The sequence below is a fragment of the Ambystoma mexicanum genome, chromosome 8 (assembly GCF_040938575.1).
Source record: "Ambystoma mexicanum isolate Mex_15411 chromosome 8, UKY_AmexF1_1, whole genome shotgun sequence".
NCBI lineage: Eukaryota > Metazoa > Chordata > Amphibia > Caudata > Ambystomatidae > Ambystoma > Ambystoma mexicanum.
In genome coordinates this window covers 46,882,874-46,906,565 of record NC_090929.1, presented here as the reverse complement: position 1 = coordinate 46,906,565, position 23,692 = coordinate 46,882,874, and the positions used below count along the sequence as shown (strand labels likewise).

At 48.6% G+C, this 23,692-nt stretch overlaps 1 protein-coding gene across 1 annotated transcript in view; it reads right to left on the bottom strand.

Annotated features, from left to right (window-relative positions):
• NCS1 (neuronal calcium sensor 1) overlaps positions 1 to 23,692 on the bottom strand; it is a 441,477-nt gene that overhangs the window by 122,582 nt on the left and 295,203 nt on the right. Inside the window, exon 3 of the mRNA XM_069609260.1 lies at positions 12,976 to 13,114. Coding sequence (XP_069465361.1) covers positions 12,976 to 13,114 — 139 coding nt within the window. The remainder of the gene's footprint in view (positions 1 to 12,975; positions 13,115 to 23,692) is intronic.

Below are 23,692 nucleotides of genomic sequence, written 5' to 3'. Positions count from 1 at the left end.
CCTCAGCTCGTCGGATGCACCGGCACCGTTAATAACGTTATTAACGGTGCCGGTGCATCCGAGCTCCCCCTTCCCATTTGAGCCATATGGGGCTCAAATGGGAATGGGGATCTACCGGCACCTTCGAAAGGGCAATTATCATGTCCGCCTAACTCGGCATGACCTAGTAATTGCCCATTCGCGGGTGCCAGACCCGGATGCAACTCCAGTGGCAGCCGTGCCGGTTTTACCGGCACAGCTACCGCCAGAGTAGTTATGAAGCCCACTGTTTCAATAGTACCCAAAGGGGTGCTTTGTGTTAAAATGTAAGTAAATTGTGATATATTCAGCAACAATGGTCAACATTACTAACTGCATAGTGGCCCCTCTCCCATTATGGAGGAGCTAAGGAGCTAAGGAGCCAGCCCAGTGAAACAGTGAGCACTCCCTCAGCTGCTTTATCCAGCTAATGGAGTGCTCCTGGGCTGGCTGAACTGTCGAAGGGAAACACTGTTTCCCTTTGACAGTTCAGTTTAGTTCCCCAGCCGCACATGCTCACTGAGCCATGCAAGTGCTGGGGCGTTTTGCTTCGCCAGCATTGCATAGCTCATTGGAAATGCTGGCTGGGGCACTGCATGTCTGTATGTCCGAGGGGGAGCTCCTGCGCCTCCTCGCACATACGGACAGAGCAGCTGGAGCAGCACCCACACACAGGCCAATGCAGAAGGTACGTTTATGTTCATTGTTTTTATTTAAACATGTGTATGGATGCGTTATGAGTGAGTGTATGGTGATGGATGCTCATGTGAATGATAGAGTGATTGCTGTATGAATGTGCAGCGCCTTGCATATACACATAATCATGTTCATTGTGTTAGGACCAGTGGGGCCCAGGGGACAGGGATGGTATCTTTTTACCGGACATCTATCATTCAAAACCCTCTGCCTTGTCCACAAGGCTTTCTGGGGCCTCGGTCCAAAATACCTTCAGCTATTCCTCCGCAAATACCTCCCCTCTCGAGCTCTTCACTCCTCTACCTCCAACTCCCTCAGGGTCAGTCGTTTATCAAAGAAACGAGCTGGGGGTAGATCTCCGTCTTCGGCTGGGGCCTCCCTCTGGAACAGCGCCCTGCCACTCTAAAACTTGAGGAGAACCATCTTTCTTCCTGCACTTATCAGACCTACCCTGTCTGCTGCCTTAAACGTAGCACTTGCAAATTGCTGGCTGCACTACCACTGTTTGTTGCCTTTATTATTTATTTATTGTTATTTATCTGTTTCTCCTCTGCTTCGCACTTTCCACTTCTCCCCCCTTCCATGCACTTTTCCCCTCACACTTGCGCGTTCTCAATGTCACTGGGCCTAGTAAGATCGCTGTTTTATTCTCCTCTGTTCCCCTCCCTTGCCTTGTCACGCTCTGAAACACTTGTGTACGAGCGCGATAGAAATAAAATATCAATGCCTGCCCCCTGGACTCCCAGCAACAATTGCAAACTGTTTGGCTATTTACCCATTTTTTGTTAAAAGTATGCTCTACAATGCAACATTTTAACCTATTATTTAAAAAAAAATTCACAGGGGGAAACCCCCCCGAACCTCCCCTTAATGCCCCTCCACTTAAAAAAGATTCACCAGCCGCCACTGGCCCTCAGACTGTGTTGGGAACGGGTTGGGGGAACCGAGGGACTATGGTGGGAGCACAATGGGCGGGAACCATGGGATAGTGATGGGAGCAGAGTGGGGAGAGCCCTGGGTGTGTGATGGGGTGGGGAGAGACCAGCGACTGGGTAGGAGTGGGATGAGGGAGCCCAGCGACTTTGATGGGAGCAGGTGACGGCGCGCAATATATACTGTCCATTTGGCATTTCTGGGGGGTCCCGACCTGCCCAAATTTTGCTCAGGGGGGCCCTGGCCAAAAAAGTTTGAAGACCACTGCCATAGAGGGATGATTCAGGAATAAGCTAGGGAGAGAGAGGGAAAGTATGTCAGAGAGGTGAAGGAATTATGGGGTACAGTAGAAAGTGAGGGGAGCATTTCGTAGAGAGGAAGGGATTATGGGGCATATCAGGGGTGAGGGAGAGCATTCCCTATACAGGAAATAATTGTGAACATGTGCTGCATGAGGGGAACAGCATCCATCGGAGTGGGGGTTGATTTACATGAAAGTGAGGGGTGCAACATCCCACAGAAGGAAATGGATCATGAGATTGAGAGATAATGTTTCTGAAGTCTCTCGGACTGGCCCATGGGGCAATACTGGAAGTGCAGGTCCAACATACCAGGGTTCGCCAGGACTTTTTGGACAAAGTGGGACAGTTTTGTGGCCAAAGTAGGCACATCCGATGTGTGCAGTGCAGCCAGTAGTTTTGACCATTGCTACTGAAGAAATCTTTTCTAAAAATGCAAAATTTGTAATACTTTTTGACAAACAAACCTGGCTACTACCCAGACAAAAGAAAGGTATTTGCATTGGCGAGTTTGGGCCACTTCCTCTATCGGTGCCCAGGGGCGGGTTTGGTGCTGTTCATGGAGAAAATGTGGGTCTGGACTGGTTCTGGCGCGGTGGAACTCTGGCTGGCATGCACTAGGTTCTGGTAGGGCGTAGCCTCCCATCCACGGATGGCCTCAGGCTGGGCTCCTGGCAGTGGACCTTCTCTGGTAAAGCAGCAAGCCTGTTAGGGAGAATTCTCCAAATGTGCTAATTTCCCTTACCTTTTGAGACCCCCCCAGCAACTTTGCTGGATTTCTAGGATTAAATGTTTTACCTGGGAAGAGTGTGAGCCTTTTTTCCCACTCTTCCATGTATTTTGTGTGTGTTTTACTTTTGTGTTCTTTGGTTATGGAGTTTTAAAGCAACTACAGTGGCATCATCTTTTTCTGTGTGTCACACAGCACCTTCAGTGCAGTGGCACAGGGGTGTCTTTTCAGACTCCCCAAAGGTTTAAATACCTTCCCTGAGAATGACTGCTGTCTCTCAGGGCATGTAAAGTTAAATTGACTTTACTAGTCTCTTTTAATTTACTGACCCCGCACACCCTATCTTACTATAGAATGCTGGAGGGGTTGCTTAGCTTCCCCTGAGTCTAAACACTCATGTAACAGTAAAATGTTACCCATTCCTACTTTAAATGGCTGGTGGCAGTGGTTTAGATCAACCACCGTGATCTTTCGCAATCGCTAACAACGGTAGCTCAAAATCAGGGGTAGCCATGTTTTTCAATATGGTGCCCCAGACTTATTTGTAAAAACAGCCTCTGGTCATATTTTTTTGCCATTTCTTTTGGGAAAAGTCCTTCTTGTGTGCAACTCTGCACGCCAAACCAGGTTTGGTCCCTTTGTTCATTGTGTGTGTCCGGAGTGCTTCCGGGTGAGAACTAGGGCAGCACAACTCAGCTCTGACCTTTCACCTTGTGTGCTTTACACACCTCTGGGTGGTGTCTGATTAAAACGAAATGGGGTCCAATCTGTCCAGAGATTTGGTTCTGTATCTCACCCTCCTAGATGCTGAGGTTTGATCTAAAGCAGCGACTTTGGGCATTCTAGTACTGGGCCTATGTGTTTTTCATCGGCGGCACGGATAGAGACAACTACATGGAACTTGCTGTGAGTAGTTCCAGTGCAGTCTATCCGTTCCATTGTTCTCCATCTACTATCCACCTGACCATACGGGACCATAATACCCCTGAAGAGTTTCTGTTTATTTAGACCTACACAGAAAGAAACATGTCGGGTTGGGGAATATACTGTTAATTATAAACAGTTTCAAGTGTAACTAGTTAGAGGCGGACCAGATTGTAGTATTTAAGTCTGACTCATTAGTGAGTGTGTATGATCCATATTGAATATTGGACTTATATTGCTAAACTTGTTTTTTAGTACAATCATTTTTTATAATGAAAATTATTTGTAAAATGTGTATGAATTTATGAATGGTTTGAGAGTGAATGTGATATGGTTGATGTGTGTTGTCTTGTGGTTTTAAGATGGGAATGTTATATTGTACCAGCCCATGGATGAATTGAGGTGACTGGTTTACACTTTGAATAATATTAACACTTTTGACGATGTGTGTTTTTTTACGATAATAATTTTTTCTTCAAAGAAATGTTAATAAATTATATTTAATAGTGTTGGTGTGTCGACTGGATTGAATTCAATTTGTTTCTATCCAACATAATGTTTGTAATAAGACATGTTGCTGTATATTGTATCTTCTTTGCCATGATTTAATGGGCGCTCAGAGACGGATGGGTTGCATTGATGCTCACTATATAAACACAGAGAGTACTCTGACCTTCTTTGTTAAGTATTTTTGTGTTCTATCCGGGGCAGGTCACAGTATTGAGATATCCCTGGTATCCCCTGTTACTCTTGTTGTTTGACCCTTTGTTCATTGGCCTTTGGCGGGCTTCTGTGCTGAAGCCCTCCTCTGGTGCCGGAGTGTCTGGGGTGGACAGGATGTGAGGGAGGTTCCCAAAACTCTGTGCTTAGTCTCCTATGAGATCTGAATGCACTCTGGTGTGATTGGCTGGCTGACTGTCCGGCAAGGACAGCCACCCTGCTGGGTGATTGACAGCCAGGCTGAATGAATGGGGGAAAACTGTTCAAAAGCGGGTCTCTGGGACTTGGAAAGCAGAGTCGACCACTGGAACGAAAGACCGAAGAGGAGAGGAAGGAAGAGGACTGCTGCAACTCCTGGATGACCGGTGAAGCCCTGCTGCAGGTCCGAATTGCCTGAAATCCAACTACAGAGAAGCCCTTCAAGGTTAACTTCTTCCCTTGAGTTTAGTGGGAACAACCAACTCGCAAGCCACTTGGACACCGTCCTATTCTGGTCGTGTTTTCAGCAGAGTGCTGTTGAAAACCGGATAGCCAGAGGGAAGGAAACCAGGGGGACATAAAGGCACTCCAACCTTAAAACCGACATCTTGCTACAGCTTTTGGCCTTTTCCCTGAGCAGTGCAGGAACCTCGCGACGTCCTCCTTGTCCCCACGACTGAAGCACAGGAACAGCAAGATCTGCTCAAACTGCCAGGAACAACTGCCTCAGCTACAGCTTTCTTCATTTAAAAAGGTACTGTGCAAACGCGGTCCGGAAATCGTTGCAGTCATCGAGAAAGTGCATGAAACTTTCCTCAACTACGAAGACTTGTCCTTCCCTAAACATTCATCAAACTTTTCGCCTAGCCAAATTCTTAAAACATCTGTGGCAAAGACTTAACCGTTATATGCCAGAACTGTGCTATCCTATACAAAAGACTCTGAACCATTGACTTTGGCCCAGGCCTGTTGAGAAGAATTGCTGGTTGTATTTAACTGAACCCCTTTTCCCTGCCTGTGAATGTATTTGGGCTGTCTATTCTTATAACTTTGCCTTTTCCCTCCTTTTCTAAGTATCTGAAGTGCCATTTTGTTCCTACTTCATGTTTGAGCTAAACATGTTTAGTTACTTACCAGTTGGATTTTTGTGGTGTATCTTTGTATGATATTGAACTGCTTATGTTAGTGTAATGTTTTATAACTGATTCAGTAAATAAATGTATGTTCTTTTATCATGAAACCTTGAGTAAGTGTTTACTTGAATCACTGTATTGGTTGGTCCTTTGTGTAACTTGTTGTACTGCTCACTTAAACTCCTGAGATAAGTCTGGCTGCTCAGCCATCGCTACCACTTTATTGTGCAGTACAGGCTTGTACCAAAGGTGAAATTGTACTTACACTCGTAGTCCTAATTACCTGTAGTGTTCCCAAAGGGTACTGCATGGGATTCTGCCGAACAAAGCCCTCAACACAATGGTGGGTGCGGAGGTCCAGTATAGGCTGCAGGGCTGGCATGTGCTCCACATCTAGGGTGAAGAACCAGCAGCATACCCTAAATCTTTGGGGCAGCACAAAAGGGGCGAGCGGGGGTCCCCTTGGCAGCTGCCCACTTTAACTGCCTCTAAGAACAAGGTGGGTTTCCATTGTGAGGGGGGATAGCTTAGGGGCAACGCACAGCGCAGCACAGGTCCGAATCCTGATCCCCACGCTTAGAAACCCATCTCTGGTATGAAGCACGTTATAAAAGAACAATTATAATTAGAATTCAGCAGCTGTTAAAGCAGCCGCTTGTATTTCCATAAACAGAATACTTACAGAACCTGTGATATGCAGCACATGTGTGATATGCAGCACATGTGTGATATACAGCACGTTTGTTATCAGCTGCGAGAGGAACGGGCATCATTTTAAATGCACAGTACACTTTATAGCTTAACTTGTTTATGGAAAAGAATGGATGTGGCGTGCATGACACAGAGCCACACCTGTTGTCAGCCTATGCACTTTAGAAGACGACAGAGAGCCACACTTGCTGACGTCCTATGCACTTTAGAAGATGACAGAGAGCCACACTTGCTGTCAGCATATGCACTTTGGAAAGCGATACAAGTGTGCAGTAGCACCTGGAGCGTTCCAAGTGCCACATGGGATGACCAATAAATGATCTCAGGCCCAAATAACCGGACAGACTAAAATATGGCAAAATACTACTTTATTGTTAGCTCAATAAAGTAGGGAAGCCTGGTGAACAAACAGATTGTAGCTCTCTGACTCTCATCTAAATTTCAATGACACAAAGGCTTTATACCTTAATGTATGTCAGCTATGACACCATCCTACATGGCAAACAGTAACAACCTATCGAACAGAGGTAGTATTGGTTAAGGGAACATTTAGCCCTATAGCTTATTTAGGTGTTCGTAACATCATTGGCTGCCCCTTATCTGGTAGGCACGCCTAGAACAACCTCTAACTGTGTATAATACAGATAATAGCAGAATAACAACAGCGGATTGGCTTCTGGAACAAAGTATATTCCACCATTACATAGGACCTCATGATTGGTTGGCACTCTCCTCTAACCTTGGACATTCGGCTTGTTAGCAGCACGTAAGCAAAACGAAACCCAAATGCAGTGGAACAACATTAGACAACGGCCCTTAGCTAATTAGCCTACCATCTCTCATCAGTTAGGCCCTAAGCCAAGGCTTCTTCTTTGTAGTTGACCTTGCTGGCCGTTATCTTCCTCAGAACTTTAAATGGTGTGAAGGTGCATTGCTATCTTTGTCTGGAGCTTTATGAATAGGCGTTGTCTTCTGGTCTTACGTCATGTGTGAGGAGACCATGATTTTGTCCATCTTATCTTTCTATTTAGTGCTATTTGATTCACATTGGGTGCTATTACTCTTCTTGGGCTCTGGGGACTTGGCTGCTCCTTCTTGCATGTGCTTTCTGCATCTTTGTTCGTCCAATACTTGGCACTTGCAAATGTTCACTCATTTACTTAATGTAAGAGAAATAAGTCCTACATACATGGCTTATCCTCTTTGACTACTTTCATGCTTTGCAATTGCTTCTCGCTGTGGCATCCTTGATCCTAAGCTAAGCAAATATTCTTTGTTCTTGCACAGAGCTGTATTCCAGCGTCTGTCAGCTCTGCAGCCTTGGTCTTTCCCCTCCAGGCTCCTCGCTTACTATTTATACAGAGACGATGTCCATCTTCTCAAAATGGCTGCTTTACTTGTGTTATATTTTCTTCTGCAGCACGCTTCTATATATCTCATCTAACACGTGTTTCTGCGTATATACATCTACTGCATCTCTTCTCAATGATCTTCTTAGTGTATATGATTTCTTCGTATTCGCATATATGTGCACTTTGTTACTTCAGCTACCTCTTCTTTCGTTAAGTACTCACATATCATTTTAGTGTGTCCACGTGTCTGCTCTTCATGACGTCACTTTACACTCGTCAGATTTCATGTATAGCTCTTCGATGTACATTGGCGTCTGTAGGCTTATGTTTACCATATAAGTTCGGGGGTACATTTGATACAGTTGCCCGAGTGCATAACATTTCTCATATCTTCAATGCAGTATTGGGAAGATAGTGGTGTCATGCACAGTGTCTTCTTGCTGTTCTTCCAGTCTGACGGAGGTGAGGGGGCAGGCACTAGAGATGATGTGTACATCTGCCTATTTACACAGGGAGGGTGGGGCACCCCTGAACAGAACTTGCTGTGCATTTACATTTGCTAACACAGTCTTTTACGTTGATGAGTAAATTGCACATTGTCAAGGGTGCTAGATATATACACAAATTCTCTATGGTTTTGTGTTTCTAATGGAACTGGAGACGGGTAACCGCTACGCCAGGTGCGGCTGCGTGGCCTGGCTGTGCTTTGAAACATGTTTAAATATTACTTTTTTTGCAAGTCATTTGCTTTGCGTTTTAGACCACAGGCTGTCAGGGAAGGAAAGGTCATCCTAGTCTCCGGCAGAGGGCGTAGATCCCATGTTATGCTATTCAGACGTGTAGCGCCCACCGCTATGTGCATGGACTCCAGGCGCTTACATGAAATACAGCAGGGCTTGGCGACTCTGCACCATGACTTATGTGGGGGGTCACGTGGAGGGGAGGCTCCTTTTTATGCACAATGATTTCCTGGGATGAGCCGGAGTCTCGCAAAATATGAATTCAGCCCAAAGGCCTAGCATGTAAATGGCCGAGCCCCCTGCCCCCCGCCCACCGAGCTGCAAGTGCAAGTGGCCAGGCTTAAGGTGAGTGCGCACTCCATACACCTTCCAGTATTACACGCCTCCGGCCCCAGTGGCTCGGCCTGAGTCGTTGCTAGGGGGGGCTGAGGGGGATTTAGCCCCAGGTCCTTTGTCTATAGCCCCGGATAGAAGCTCAAGGGCAACAACCGAAAGGCTAGCTAGCCCCGAATCCCGGCAGTCCCGACATTAACGTAGCCCCAGATCTTTTCCAGACCTAGCAACACCCCTGGGCTCGGCAACCCTGCACCAGCTTGCGCCCTGACCCTCTCCATAGGCAGGGAGTGCCAGTGCATGAGTGGCCAGCAGAGGTCTAGGTGTACCCCATAGTGCCCTTACACCCCTTGCTCGCGCAAGCATGCAGCACTCCAGCAATAATAATACCAAACACATTGAAATGATGAAACTGCTGTGTGTCGACAGAAGTGAAATACAATTATCAAAGAGGGGTCCCGGGCTACAATCCCGGCTAACCCACATAACCAGGTTGTGTGATCCTGGACATATGATCATATCCCTCCATGCCTCCGTCCACTTATATGGCAACATTGGAGGAACCAAAAACATTAACCACGATAAGAACTATGAGTGCAATATAAAAGCAGAACATGCAGTGCCCCTAACGTGGACCCCCCCCAAATTATCTATTAAAACAATTATTCATGCTTTAAGTCTTCCTGGTGGAGCATGTAGCATGACAAGGTATTCAAAACCAATAGCAGGCAAGAGGCGGGTGCCATTAGGTGCTTCTCACCTGGGTTGGGTGGGGGCTTGGGGGTCAATCTTTTTCGGGTTGGAGACTTGGAAGAGCAGGACTGGTGGCTCTGCGGAATTACAATGTACAGACTGGCTGCCAGGGCAGACCTCTGCATTGTGGCCTGCAAGCCTGGCAAATATGGCTAACTCATCACTGGACCCTGGCTAAAGGTACAGTCTACCTTACATCTTCCACCAGTGAAGGAATGCCAGGACCTCCAAGAAGGAAGTAAGATCCCTCCCCTAAACATCTTGTAGGTAACAAAAGGAGATACCAAATCCAGAGGACCTTCCAGCCGCTCCCGAACCAGTACCCAGCAAGCACACAGCGTGCCCTGCTAGGCTCTGCAGCAAGCCTCCTAGGTGGGAAGTGGCACAGAGTCTCTGAACCAAACCAAGGACATGGCTGTTGCCTGCAACACTCTCCTCAGCTTTGGGCCGCACGCCTTAAAGGATGACACAAACCCAGTGAAGAAGCTGGGACAAGTGTCTCGACAAGCATCCACCAACGCCGCCTTAAAGGACATTTTTGAGCCAGTCGAGTTCCTCGAGGTGCAACCGACTGCACCACTGACTGTTCTGCCGCAGTCGCTCAAGCCGTCCGAGACGCCTCGACCAGTGTTTTAGAACAATCGACCAGCACTGAGAGAATGATTCCTAACACTGAGCCGCCGTGTAGGCCAGCCTGCAGACTAATCCAGCTTTGCTCGCCGAACCGTTTTACCACCCGATACCTGCAGCTGACTCCCATCTAGAACTCTTTCATAGAAGCCTGTAAAGCACCCTGAAGCCGACTCAGATCTGTCGAACAGCAACAGCACCGGGTACATTGTGGTTCTGTCTCCCCGGTCTTTCCTGGAAGGCGCCTAGAGCCATTTTAAAACCCAATGCTCCTTTGTGTTGAAGCCAAGAAACCGTAAACTGTTGTGGTTATTAACCATACCGACTACCCTCCTCTCAGTATCCAGAGTGCATCCCTGTTCCTTCTTTGAAACTGTCTGTCCTCTTTATTCCTTTTAGGTTGTGTTGTATTTTGTAGTGTGCTAGAACTGTCTGTTGTAGTAATAAAATAGTTATTTTCATACAAGCTTGACTGGACAGTCCCTTTTATCAATGGGTAATAATTGTATTTTCGCTGTGTTGCAACTAACCAATGATCCACGACCTTGCAGAGATAAGCCTGCTGTTCCGTCCACGTTACCAAAATTGGACAAGGAGGTTTATGATTGTCTTGCGTTTATAGTCTGTTTGGACCCCTTCTGGTGTACTAGAGGTGTGGGGCTGATTGATGGTTTAGAAACCGATATTCATCCCATGACCACTTGGGCCCGGAAGTGGATTCATCACAGGAGGTCAATTTATTGGATTTATTTATCTGTTGTTTGCTTGTTAGGCGCTTATGCAGCAAATACATTCTGTTTCAAAGCGCCCACAGGGCAACATGGATGGAACATGGGATTGCAGTACAATTAAATATACAAGAAACACAGTGAGGGAAGGGACTACCAAACCTACTATGCCTTGTGAGTATTCAGAACGTGCAAGTGCAGCAAGGGAGAGGACAGTGGAGTAGGTGCTAGGGTGTCCATGCTCCTGGGTGAGCCACAGATGTAGTGCAAGGTATGGTAAGTGCTATACGGCCTGGAGTCGCACTGGGTGGAAATATGGAAGTCTCCACGGTGCAGGGTGTGCCGAGGCAAGTGCTGAGGGTAGACAGAAGCTGGGGAGATTGGGTGTGAATTGTCAGAGGCCCCGAGGATGCATAAGCGTCCAAGACACCAATCTCAGCAACTGTGAGATTAGCAGAGGAGGGAAGAAGGGAAGGAAGAAAGTCTTGAGGTGCTTTCAGAATTCAAGAAGGTCCTGCTCAAGATGCAGAGGGAGGGGGAGGCTGTTCCATAGGAGGGATCAAGCTGAGGAAAAGCAAACAACCTCCTGCTCTCTGTTTAGCAAAACGCTTTGCACACAGCGAGTTGGTGCCAGAGGAGTGTGGAGGTCTAGGAGGAGAGTTTTTGGTGAGAGCAAGTTGCAGATAGCATGGTCCCGGGCCCCAAACAGCCTTGTGGGTGATGCAGAGGGATTTGAATTTAATCTGTGCAACAACTGGGAGCCAGTGGATACTTTGTAGGGCAGGAGAGATGGGGTTCCTGGGCTTAAGGACAAGGATAAGTCTTGCGGCCCTATTCTGGATTAGCTGGAGGGGTCACAGAGTGAAAGATGGTGGATTCAGGAGGAGGCTATTGCAATAGTCATGCCTAGAGGGAACCAGGACTCGGGTAACATTGAGCCTCTAGAGGGAAGTGAGAAAAGGGAGAATGCCTTTGAGAAGGAAGAGTTGAAAGTGGGACTTCTTGGCAATGTCCTGAGTGTCAGGGAGGAAGGAGAGAGAGGAGTCGAAGAGGACTCCAAGGTTTCAGGCTTCAGAGGAGGGAGCAGGGGGAGAGCCCAGGGAGGAAGGGAAGGAGGGAGCAGGGGCCCCAAAGGGAAGGTTCTCAGATTTGCTGGCATTGAGGCAGAGATCGTTGGAGGTGCACCAGGCCTGGATGGCAGATAGGCAGTCTGGTCTATGGACCCCTTGCTCTCTCTGCCTAGAGAGAGACAGCACCCTAGCCAGCCTGATGATGCCACACACGTCAGAAACACGCGCCAGGGTCGCTTGCGTTCAGGGGGGTTGTCCTGCATTCAGCGCTGGACTGTGCTTATGGGTGGAACCAGGCTGATATGCAAATGTGTTTTTCTCCTGTATGAAAGGAACAGGGAGTTAAAAAGCGGTTGCAGAGCCTCCTTTGTGGGAACCATTGCAGAAAACAGGTTATTTTGCCATGTTTGTTCTAAGCCGAGGGGTTCCCAAAATGTTGGCCAAACTGAAGGATGTGGCAAACCCACGCTTAGAAATAAATGGCCATGTTAAGCAGCACTTAATGGTCCTTTCTGTTGTGCTTTACTTTGCAAGTGTTTCGGAGTAGCAAATCTACAACTTGAATGGTGATTCGGCTCCACCGCACACTGGGTCCAGAGCAGCTACAGTACAGGTCACTGGGCCTCATCACGGGTTGGGCGATAACGCCAGCACTAATAGCGCTGGTGTTATCTGCCCTACCGCCAAACCCACCAATGCTATTAGCGCCAGATCACAGGTTTGACTGAACTGGAAATCCCCATTCCCCATTGAGCCCATTCGGGAGTGCCCCATTCCCCATTGGGCTCAATGGGAACATTTTGTGCTCTTATCGCCGGCGGATTTCCTGCCGGCTGTATGAGCGCGAACTTTCGGCGGATTTCCCTCTAGCTAAGAGCTGGGGGGAAATCAGCCGAAGCCATGATGTGGCGGACCCTTAAATGCGGCGGTAATAGCGCTACCGCTGCATTTAAGGGTTACCGCCAAACTCGTGATGAGGCTCATTATGTGGTACTTTCCACCAGCTGAAAGACCGGTCCTAGATGCTGGTCACACTCAGGTGCCATTGTGTGCTCTGCCAGGAGCCTGTGCAGACAGAATGGCCATTTCTGTCATTCCTCAGGATCCCAAGAAAGACATATTATGAAGCAACATGTGTGGGTAGCCACTTGGCCACCATAGAGGAGCAGTAAAGAGGCTAGAGCATGGGGTCCACGACTCTGCAGGGGGGTCCCCGAGTGACTTACTTTGTTCTCATCGAAGACATTGAAGACGAAGGTGGCAAATTTGGTGGGGTCTCCGAAGGGGAAAAACTGCTTGTAGATCTTCTGGAATCCAGCGGCGTCCAGCTGTCCACTGGGGCAATCCTTGATGAAACCCTTGTACCTGGAGGGGCAAAGAAAGGGGGAGGGTGGGGATGGGTTAAGAAGAGCGTAAGATGGAAGAAGAGGGTGGGGAGGAGAAGAGAGCACGGTGAGAGGGTGGGAAAATAGGGAGGAATGCAGGTGGGAAAGAAGACCAGTACAAGAGGGGCGGGGAAAGGCGAGAGTAGGGTGGAGAGGAAGAGACGTGACCAGGTGGACGGTGCATAAAGGAGAAAGAGAGGAAGGAACAGAAGAACAAGAAAGAAAGGAGAGTAGGACAATGGAAATAAGGAGAACAAATGGAAAGTGAAGGAGGGTGAGAAAATAAAAGCATCAGAAGGGGAAGAAAAGAAACGAGAGCACATTGAACAAGTGTATAAAGAAGAGGAGGGGAGTAAAGGAAGAGAGGATGGAGAGTGATGGAAGAGGAGGGGAGTAAAGGAACAGAAGGGATGGGAGTGAAGGGAAAGGAGCGGTGTAAAGGAAGAGGGGATGGAGAGTGATGGAAGAGGAGGGGAGTAAAGGAAGAGAGGGGATGGAGAGTGATGCAAGAGGAGGGGAGTAAAGGAAGAGAGGATGGAGAGTGATGGAAGAGGAGGGGAGTAAAGGAACAGAGGGGATGGGAGTGAAGGGATAAGGAGCGGTGTAAAGGAAGAGGGGATGGAGAGTGATGGAAGAGGAGGGGAGTAAAGGAACAGAGGGGATGGGAGTGAAGGGAAAGGAGCGGTGTAAAGGAAGAGGGGATGGAGAGTGATGGAAGAGGAGGGGAGTAAAGGAAGAGAGGGGATGGAGAGTGATGGAAGAGGAGGGGAGTAAAGGAAGAGAGGATGGAGAGTGATGGAAGAGGAGGGGAGTAAAGGAACAGAGGGGATGGGAGTGAAGGGATAAGGAGCGGTGTAAAGGAAGAGGGGATGGAGAGTGATGGAAGAGGAAGGGAGTAAAGGAACAGAGGGGATGGGAGTGAAGGGAAAGGAGCGGTGTAAAGGAAGAGGGGATGGAGAGTGATGGAAGAGGAGGGGAGTAAAGGAACAGAGGGGATGGGAGTGAAGGGAAAGGAGCGGTGTAAAGGAAGAGGGGATGGAGAGTGATGGAAGAGGAGGGGAGTAAAGGAACAGAGGGGATGGAGAGTGATGGAAGAGGAGGGGAGTAAAGGAACAGAGGGGATGGAGAGGGATGGAAGAGGAGGGGAGTAAAGGAACAGTGGGGATGGGAGTGAAGGGAAAGGAGCGGTGTAAAGGAAGAGGGGATGGAGAGTGATGGAAGAGGAGGGGAGTAAAGGAACAGAGGGGATGGAGAGTGATGGAAGAGGAGGGGAGTAAAGGAACAGAGGGGATGGGAGTGAAGGGAAAGGAGCGGTGTAAAGGAAGAGGGGATGGAGAGTGATGGAAGAGGAGGGGAGTAAAGGAACAGAGGGGATGGAGAGTGATGGAAGAGGAGGGGAGTAAAGGAACAGAGGGGATGGAGAGGGATGGAAGAGGAGGGAGTAAAGGAACAGAGGGGATGGGAGTGAAGGGAAAGGAGCGGTGTAAAGGAAGAGGGGATGGAGAGTGATGGAAGAGGAGGGGAGTAAAGGAACAGAGGGGATGGAGAGTGATGGAAGAGGAGGGGAGTAAAGGAACAGAGGGGATGGAGAGGGATGGAAGAGGAGGGGAGTAAAGGAAGAGGGGATGGAGAGTGATGGAAGAGGAGGGGAGTAAAGGAACAGAGGGGATGGAGAGGGATGGAAGAGGAGGGGAGTAAAGGAACAGAGGGGATGGGAGTGAAGGGATAAGGAGCGGTGTAAAGGAAGAGGGGATGGAGAGTGATGGAAGAGGAGGGGAGTAAAGGAACAGAGGGGATGGGAGTGAAGGGAAAGGAGCGGTGTAAAGGAAGAGGGGAAGGAGAGTGATGGAAGAGGAGGGGAGTAAAGTAAGAGAGGGGATGGAGCGTGATGGAAGAGGAGGGGAGTAAAGGAAGAGAGGGGATGGAGAGTGATGGAAGAGGAGAGGAGTAAAGGATGGAGAGTGATGGAAGAGGAGGGGAGTAAAGGAACAGAGGGGATGGGAGTGAAGGGAAAGGAGTGGTGTAAAGGAAGAGGGGATGGAGAGTGATGGAAGAGGAGGGGAGTAAAGGAAGAGAGGGGATGGAGAGTGATGGAAGAGGAGGGGAGTAAAGGAAGAGAGGGGATGGAGAGTGATGGAAGAGGAGAGGAGTAAAGGATGGAGAGTGATGGAAGAGGAGGGGAGTAATAGAGAGGATGGAGAGTGATGGAGGAGGAGGGGAGTAAAGGAAGAGAGGGGATGGAGAGTGATGGAAGAGGAGGGGAGTAAAGGAAGAGAGGGGATGGAGAGTGATGGAAGAGTAGGGGAGTAAAGAAAGAGAGGGGATGGAGAGTGATGGAAGAGGAGGGGAGTAAAGGAAGATGGGATGGAGAGTGATGGAAGAGGAGGGGAGTAAAGGAAGAGGGGATGGAGAGTGATGGAAGAGGAGGGGAGTAAAGGAAGAGAGGGGATGGAGAATGATGGAAGAGGAGGGGAGTAAAGGAAGAAGGGATGGAGAGTGATAGAAGAGGAGGGGAGTAAAGGAAGAGAGGGGATGGAGAGTGATGGAAGAGGAGGGGAGTAAAGGAAGAGAGGGGATGGAGAGTGATGGAAGAGGGGGGAGTAAAGGAACAGAGGGGATGGAGAGAAGGGAAGAGGAGGGGAATAAAGGAAGAGGGGATGGAGAGTGATGAAGAGGAGGGGAGTAAAGTAAGAGGGGATGGAGAGTGATGGAAGAGGAGAGGAGTAAAGCAAGAGAGGGGATGGAAATGATGGAAGAGGAGGGGAGTAAAGGAAGAGGGGATGGAGAGTGATGGAAGAGGAGGGGAGTAAAGTAAGAGGGGATGGAGAGTGATGGAAGAGGAGGGGAGTAAAGGAAGAGAGGGGATGGAGAATGATGGAAGAGGAGGGGAGTAAAGGAAGAGAGGGGATGGAGAGTGATGGAAGAGGAGGGGAGTAAACGAACAGAGGGGATGGAAGTGATGGAAGAGGAGGGGAGTAAAGGAACAGAGGGAATGGACAGTGATCGAAGAGGGGGGAGTAAAGGAAGAGAGGGGATGGAGAGTGATGGAAGAGGGGGGAGTAAAGGAACAGAGGGAATGGACAGTGATCGAAGAGGGGGGAGTAAAGGAAGAGAGGGGATGGAGAGTGATGGAAGAGGGGGGAGTAAAGGAACAGAGGGGATGGAGAGAAGGGAAGAGGAGGGGAATAAAGGAACAGAGGGGATGGAGAGTGATGGAAGAGGAGAGGAGTAAAGGAACAGAGGTGAGGGAGAGTGATGGAAGAGGAGAAGAGAAAATGATGGGAAAAAACAAGAGCAAGAGGAGAAAAATCGCAGAATTAGAGTTTGTTCTGTCTGCGGTCTCCTTTCACTCATCATCTGCAGACTGTCTCTTGGTACGGAGAAGAGGCTCCCTGAACTTGGATAACCCTGCAATGAGCATAATATGAGTCAAGCCTACAGATAAGGGGTGCACTGGCAACTTTCTATGCCTAAAAATAGGCAAATAATTCCGAAGAAATAAAAATAGGGAGTACAAGTGCTCCCAACAAAAAATAGGAAGCTGACACATAGGGCCTTGCGCCCCGGCTTTCACCCACACAGCTCATGGCTATGTTTGGAACAGTAGTGTATGGTGTCCCACAGGAAGAAACTACAATTATTACTGCCTGATCAGAAGAAGTGAACATGTATCTTTTAATGTGTATGAATAACTAAGTGCAAAGGAATCATTATTACAAAAACATTTCCGTTTTCTAGTTAAAACATATTTTAATCACGTAAACAATATTGCCATTGGAAATTGGACTTAGTTTTACTCCCTAAAAAATAATTTTACTCCCAACTTTAAAAAAAATAGGGAGTAAAATACTCCAACATTTTATCTGGAGCACTGCCTGGAGTAATCCTAGTATAATCCGTACTGACACACACGCGCATTCGTGCGCGCGCGCGCGCGCGCATATCTTACATCACATTCTGAAATGCTTGTGTCCCCATCCTTTCCTGTTCTGCAGTGTGCTAGAGCACGTCTACCCTCTCATACTTTCTTTAGTTTATATAGTTTATTTTATTCAGATCCAAGTTAGAAACAGTCATCAATATAATAATACAAATTCAATAAATAATGTAACAATTTGCATATAATTGTGCATATCTACGAATACTTATGCATAGTATTTCCAAAAACATTAATAGAACAAGAAAGATGTAGCTTAAATACAGGAAACATCGAAGTTTAAGACTAGTTGATGAGCAAAGTCAGGTCCAAATATGAGATCGGGATCAATTCAAGTGCTTTATAATCTAGACATTAAAAAGATAACTATCACCCGATCTCATCACTCCTTTCCAGGGTAAACTCCTGGAAAAGCTGGCCATCTCCCAGCTTAACCTTCACACTGATTCTGTTGGCTGTCTCCATGACCATCAGTCTGGCTTCAGAGCTGCCAGAAGCACGGAAACTGCTTTCCAGAACATCTGTGAAGACCTGCTCTTCAACCTCGACTCCAACACCCACTGTGTCCTCATCTTACTTCATCTCTCTTCTGCCTTTGACACGGTCATCCATGCCATCCTGCTCAACCGTCTTCGTGATAACCTGGATATCACCGATCAGGGCCTTGGCTGACCTCTTACCTCTATGATGGACCCTCCCAGGTCCAACAAGTGTCCTTCCTCTCCTCTATCTCTTTCTCTACCTGTGGTGTTCCCCATGGGTCTAACCTCTCTCCTTGTCTGTCCAACCAATACCTGGCACTTCTTGGCCACCGCATTGCTTCTCTCTGCCCCAACTTTCAGTGCTATGTGGATGACACAACTCATTTTCAGGCTTCCCTCAGCCACCTCCTCTCCTTCTCTCATTTCTGTCTGTCTGCTATCCAGGAGTGGTGTGCCGCCAATTATCTCTACCTCAATGCCAGTAAGACAGTGATTCTCCTCATCGGCACTCCTGCTCCCTCCTTTCCTGTCACTCTCTGGCCAGCGTCTCTTGGCCCTCTTCCTGCTCCCACCTGCGAGGCTAAAAACCTCTGGGTCATCTTCGACTCAACGCTTTCCTTCTCTACTCACATCTCTGACGTCTCTAAGAAGTCACACTACCACCTGCACCTCCTCAGAGGTATTTTTCCTTTCCTCTCCTTCCAGAAGCTCAGTGTCTCCAGAGCTCTGTGTTCTCTCTAGCCTGGATTACTGCAACAGCCTCTTTCTAAATGTACCTGCTTCTACTCTCCGCCCTCTGCAACTCATCCAAAACAGGACTGCAAAACTTGTCCTTGGCCTCAAGCCCAGGGATCGTATCTCTCCAGGAATGAAATCTCTGCACTAGCTCCCAGTGGCTGCGAGGATTAAGTTCAAAACCCTCTGCATTGTCCACAAGCCCAACGCTCTCTTCGTAAACACCTTCCTACTCAAGCTCTTCGCTCCTCCGCCTCCAACTCCCTCAGGGTCAGCCGCTTCTCCAAGTAACAAGTTGGTGGTAGATCTCTTCCTTTGGCTGCGGCCACCCTCTGGAACAGCCTCCCTGCCTTTCTAAAACTTGAGGAGAACCATCTACGGTTCTGGAAGCACCTCAATACCTTCCTCTTTGTTTCTGCTTTCTCTCTTCCTCTCCCCTGCTGAACTCCTGGCTGAATCTGAAACTGCACTGGTTACCTGGCTATCCTCTGATCTCGGGCCCAGGTCCCCTCCCCACCAATTGCACACCTGCACTGCCCCCCTGGCAACCGATGCACTCTGGGTCTGTTTCTGTATCCCTACAGTCCCCCTACCAGCACTTGGACACTTGTTGTCTGTACTTAACCTTGCACTGCCACCAGCTGGCCTCACTTTTTATTGTTTTACTGTGTGATGCCATGTACTGCACTGCCGCCTCCCCTCCCCCTCGCACTGTTCCCCTCCCCTGCACTTGCACGATCTGAATGTCACCTGGCCTAGTCTCCGTCTCCCTTTTGTCCCCCCCTTGCTTCATCGTGCCTTGAAACACTTGTGTATAGGCGAGTTATAAATACCTTATATCATGTGTAGAATAAAGGGGACAAATGCTTCTATGAGAGGATGGCGGAACGACATCTGATGCCCATAGAATGAGAAATGCAATGCCACATGTGATGCCACATGTGATGCCACATGTGATGCCACATGTACTGACATCTGCTGCAATACATGCTGGCTATTGTTCGCGGTCTTATGATTCCTTTTGCGGAGGCTTTGCAGGTCTGGGTCGGAAAGGGCAATGCCGCTTCTCTCCTTGTCACCCCTTTGGTTCTTGCCACCTTTCTCCTCCTCTTGAACTGCTGTACTTGGATAGCTGTCTCGTCGTGCGGTCTGTCTTGCTTGTAGTGAGCTCTTGTGCTCCACCTTTTATCCCTGTGTGGAAAGGAAAGGGCCATCAGGTGTGTGATTCTGGTCAATTGCCTGACTTTGCGTGAACTTTGTGTTGGGACATGTCAGGTAAACTGCTCCGGTGTTAGTCCGTTGTCTTTCGTGGTGTGCGAAAGTGTTTGTGTTGGAAAAGGGTGGGGCGTACAGTGTCTGAGTATCCTACGTGGCAGGATGGGGAAAAGGTGTTGTAAGAGGGAAACCGAGGCTCACCATCCAGTGTCGCACTCCCACTCCCCGAAGACCCCTCACTCAGGTGATCCTCCCACACTGGTCCACCCCCAGGAACTGGATTCAAAAGCGATGGCTGTCTCCTGGCCACCTGGATAACAGATCCCCGGGGACTAGTGGGTGAGACACCTTCTGGTTTCTCACAGTAGCAAAGGCTCCATCCTGGGATATACCGTGCAATGCTTTCCTGAAGGTAGCAAAGGTTCCATCCTGGGATATACCGTGCAATGCATTCCTGAAGGTAGCAAAGGATCCATCGTAGGATATACCGTGCAATGCTGTCCTGAAGGTAGCAAAGGTTTCATCCTGGGATATACCGTGCGACGCTCTCCTGAAGGTAGCAAAGGTTCCATCCTGGGATATACCGTGCGACGCTCTCCTGAAGGTAGCAAAGGTTCCATCCTGGGATATACCGTGCAATGCTCTCCTGGAGGTAGCAAAGGTTCCATCCTGGGATATACCGTGCAATGCTTTCCTGAAGGTAGCAAAGGTTCCATCCTGGGATATACCGTGCAATGCATTCCTGAAGGTAGCAAAGGATCCATCGTAGGATATACCGTGCAATGCTGTCCTGAAGGTAGCAAAGGTTTCATCCTGGGATATACCGTGCGACGCTCTCCTGAAGGTAGCAAAGGTTCCATCCTGGGATATACCGTGCGACGCTCTCCTGAAGGTAGCAAAGGTTCCATCCTGGGATATACCGTGCAATGCTCTCCTGGAGGTAGCAAAGGTCAGGTTCCATCCTGGGATATACCGTGCAATGCTCTCCTGGAGGTAGCAAAGGTCAGGTTCCATCCTGGGATATACCGTGCGATGCTCTCCTGGAGGTAGCAAAGGTCAGGTTCCATCCTGGGATATACCGCGCGATGCTCTCCTGGAGGTAGCAAACGTTTCATCTTGGGATATACCGTGCAATGCTCTCCTGGAAGTAGCAAAGGTTCCATCCTGGGATATACTGTGTGATGCTCTCCTGGAGGTAGCAAAGGTTCCATCCTGGGATATACCGTGTGATGCTCTCCTGGAGGTAGCAAAGGTTCCATCCTGGGATATACCGTGTGATGCTGTCCCATGATCACTTCTCTTACACCCAGAAACCAATCCGTTTGGAGCCACCTGGAGTCGGCAAATAAGTTTCATTGAAGGAACCCCCCCTCGCCCCTCAGGTGTGCCCTGAAAGTCACCCGGGCTCCTCCTGCAACATTAGACTTGTCCAGGGGGCTTGAACGGGCAAAGCCTGCATAGCCATCAGTTATTAAAATAGTATCCATTTTAAACGGCATGGACCTTTAGAAACTATACTGTCTTAGCATTTAACCTGAGATAACGTTCGACAGGGTTTCCAAAAATCAGGGGGAGACAGAGTGTGAGGAAAGACTCCTTCCACAAAAATGTACGGTGGGCTTTCACTTTAGCTGCACTTCTAGAAGATGATAGAGAGAAGATCTGTGCTGTAACTTAAGTGCCGTTCCAGAACTGTGACAATGGTTGTAAAAAGAGTAGTCTAACTTAACAGTAGAAAATGAAAGCCGTGGTACTCTGCTCCCGCTCACTTCGATCTCTGCTTGCCAGGCCTCTGCTGCACAGCGTGCAATACATGCGCTTTCAAGAGTGACGGTCTAGTTTACCTTAATCTAGTCACGTGCAGGGCAGTGCCACTGGCAAGAGCCCGCCCAGCTGTAGAATCTGCACGCTGCTGCCCAAGGCACCACTCTATGCCCAACTTCCCACTGTATACCCTCAATAGGGCACAGCTGCCTTCAGACTGTGCTTGGCACCTTGTAACAACCCTTTCTGACCCTGCGAGGTTGGGCAGAACCTAGCCCCGCTGTGCTCTGCATCACTGGTGCTCCAGTTCACAGGAAGCCTCAATAATGAGGTTTCGGGCTTGAATTCTTTGCAAAGGTGCGTTGTGTAGTTAGGCCGGTCTCGCAGGCTTTATTAACTGGTGACAACCATATAACCAGCTCTGCATGGACGATGAAGTCAGACCTCCTGCTGGCATTCCACAGGTCCACCCTGGGGTCACGCACTCCGCACACGATAGGTTTTCTGTCAATATGTAACCTGGACCTAGTTTGTAATGAGCTTTGCTTTGTTTTGCAGGAACTGCCAAATGGTTCCATGTCTTTATATCGAGGTAATATATAGAGAAGGATCATACATCAAAAGTTATTTAGCGAAAAACGTTATAGTGAATGCACTTTTTTCCTTTTTTGGGGGGATCCCCCAAAAACCCAATTTCTGACCCCTAAAAACCCACCCCAAACGTTTCCCAAAAATATTTAACCCTTTTCCCCACCTCTAAATGCATTCACTATAAAGGTTTTCGATATAAAAGATTCAATAAATGTTTCTTTCACCATATAATAGAGTCTAGATGGCATTGACAATCCTCTGATGTAATTATGCACAAAATAGAACCGGGGAACACATTTGCTTTCTTGCAACGTCGAGGGTGACAATCCCCTTCAACCCCCAAAAACCTGAGCTCAAGGACTCCATTCCACTTCCAGAGACCTTGCCCGGGAATGGCGGCTCCCACCGGTAGACAGACCACAAAGAGTTGGAATTAATGTAACCCTCTGTTTGGAACCCCCTATTTATCCCCAATTGGCAACCTTTACAAGCACTAAACTGGGAAGAAGGTATGGACATGAAGGCCGGGTGTGAGGTAGCCACAGTGGAGCTGGCAATCTCTCAAGACTCTCCCGCCAGTGAAGATCTGCCCCAGGAACCCGGCTTCCTGAGGCCAGGAGAGGGCCCCTATCTCTGCCTGAGGGACCAGTCTTGATGCCAATATTGACCACGCACGCACCAGAAGCATTGCTGGACCTGTTCACCATGGCAAACCCAACGACAAAGAGGCGAGAGCAATGGCACCAAGCTGTCGAACTTTGAAACCATAGTACCTTGCAGCCCAGGGAGGTTGGAGTCTTCCTACACCCCCTTCCTCAGTGATGCTGAGCCTGAGCTGGACCAAACCAAACCATCTACAGCGTACTGCAGTCCGCGAGGACCTTCGCTGTGGCTTCAGCTTCAGCCCCACGATGACTCTGGAATATCGCAGGAACTGATGCCCTCTGGCCTTAGTACGCTACCTTGTATCTCCTGATGGAAATTCACCACAAGATCGCAGCGCGTTTCATACCTTCTCCAGAAGACCTCCAAGCTCTCCCAATCCCCAACGGGTATTTTAGAGGCAATGGAGCATTTCCAGTAGCTGAGGTCCTTCTACCGACATGGCACCAGAGCAGATCCTTCTCACAAGAGACTCCGAATTCCTAGCCATGAGCACCAAGCCTCACTCACCACGCACCCTACCTGTACCCTTGTGCTAGGACTAAGCAACTGGACTAGCTCCCACTCAGCCAATCGCCTATCGCCTGAGCTAACACTCTCTACCTCATTGGAGCACCGTGAAGCTGGTGAGTGGAGATGGATCCAATCCCTCGGCACGGTGTCCAGGCATCAAATAGCGAGCTGACCTTGCCCACACACCACTGTAGCTGGGGTTAACCCTGACCCCAACAGACGTAAGGTAATGAGCGCTTCGAACTTGAGACTACAGTCTACAAGAGACAGTCTCGTACTGCACATAATGAGTGTACTTGCATTCAGGACTCCAGTCTAGGGTACACGGGGGGGGTGGAGTCCACCCACTTCATTCAGAGGATGGACTCAGTCCCCCCATCTAATATGAAAAACATTGAATGTCCTCTTTGAATTCATGAATTAAAGCCGACCTCGGGGACCAAACCAGAGTCGTCAGGTTTGTAGGCGGGACACTTCACCACTGCACTATATAACCTGATGAAAAATAAACTAAAGGTGAAATGTCCCATTTCGGTTCTGCAAGTTCCAGGGAAAACATTCCAGTGTTTTCCCTGGATATGGTCCAGTAATAAGAAGACTCATTATTGCTATATTTGAACACATTGTACAGTTGCAGACACAAAAGAAGCTTGATGAC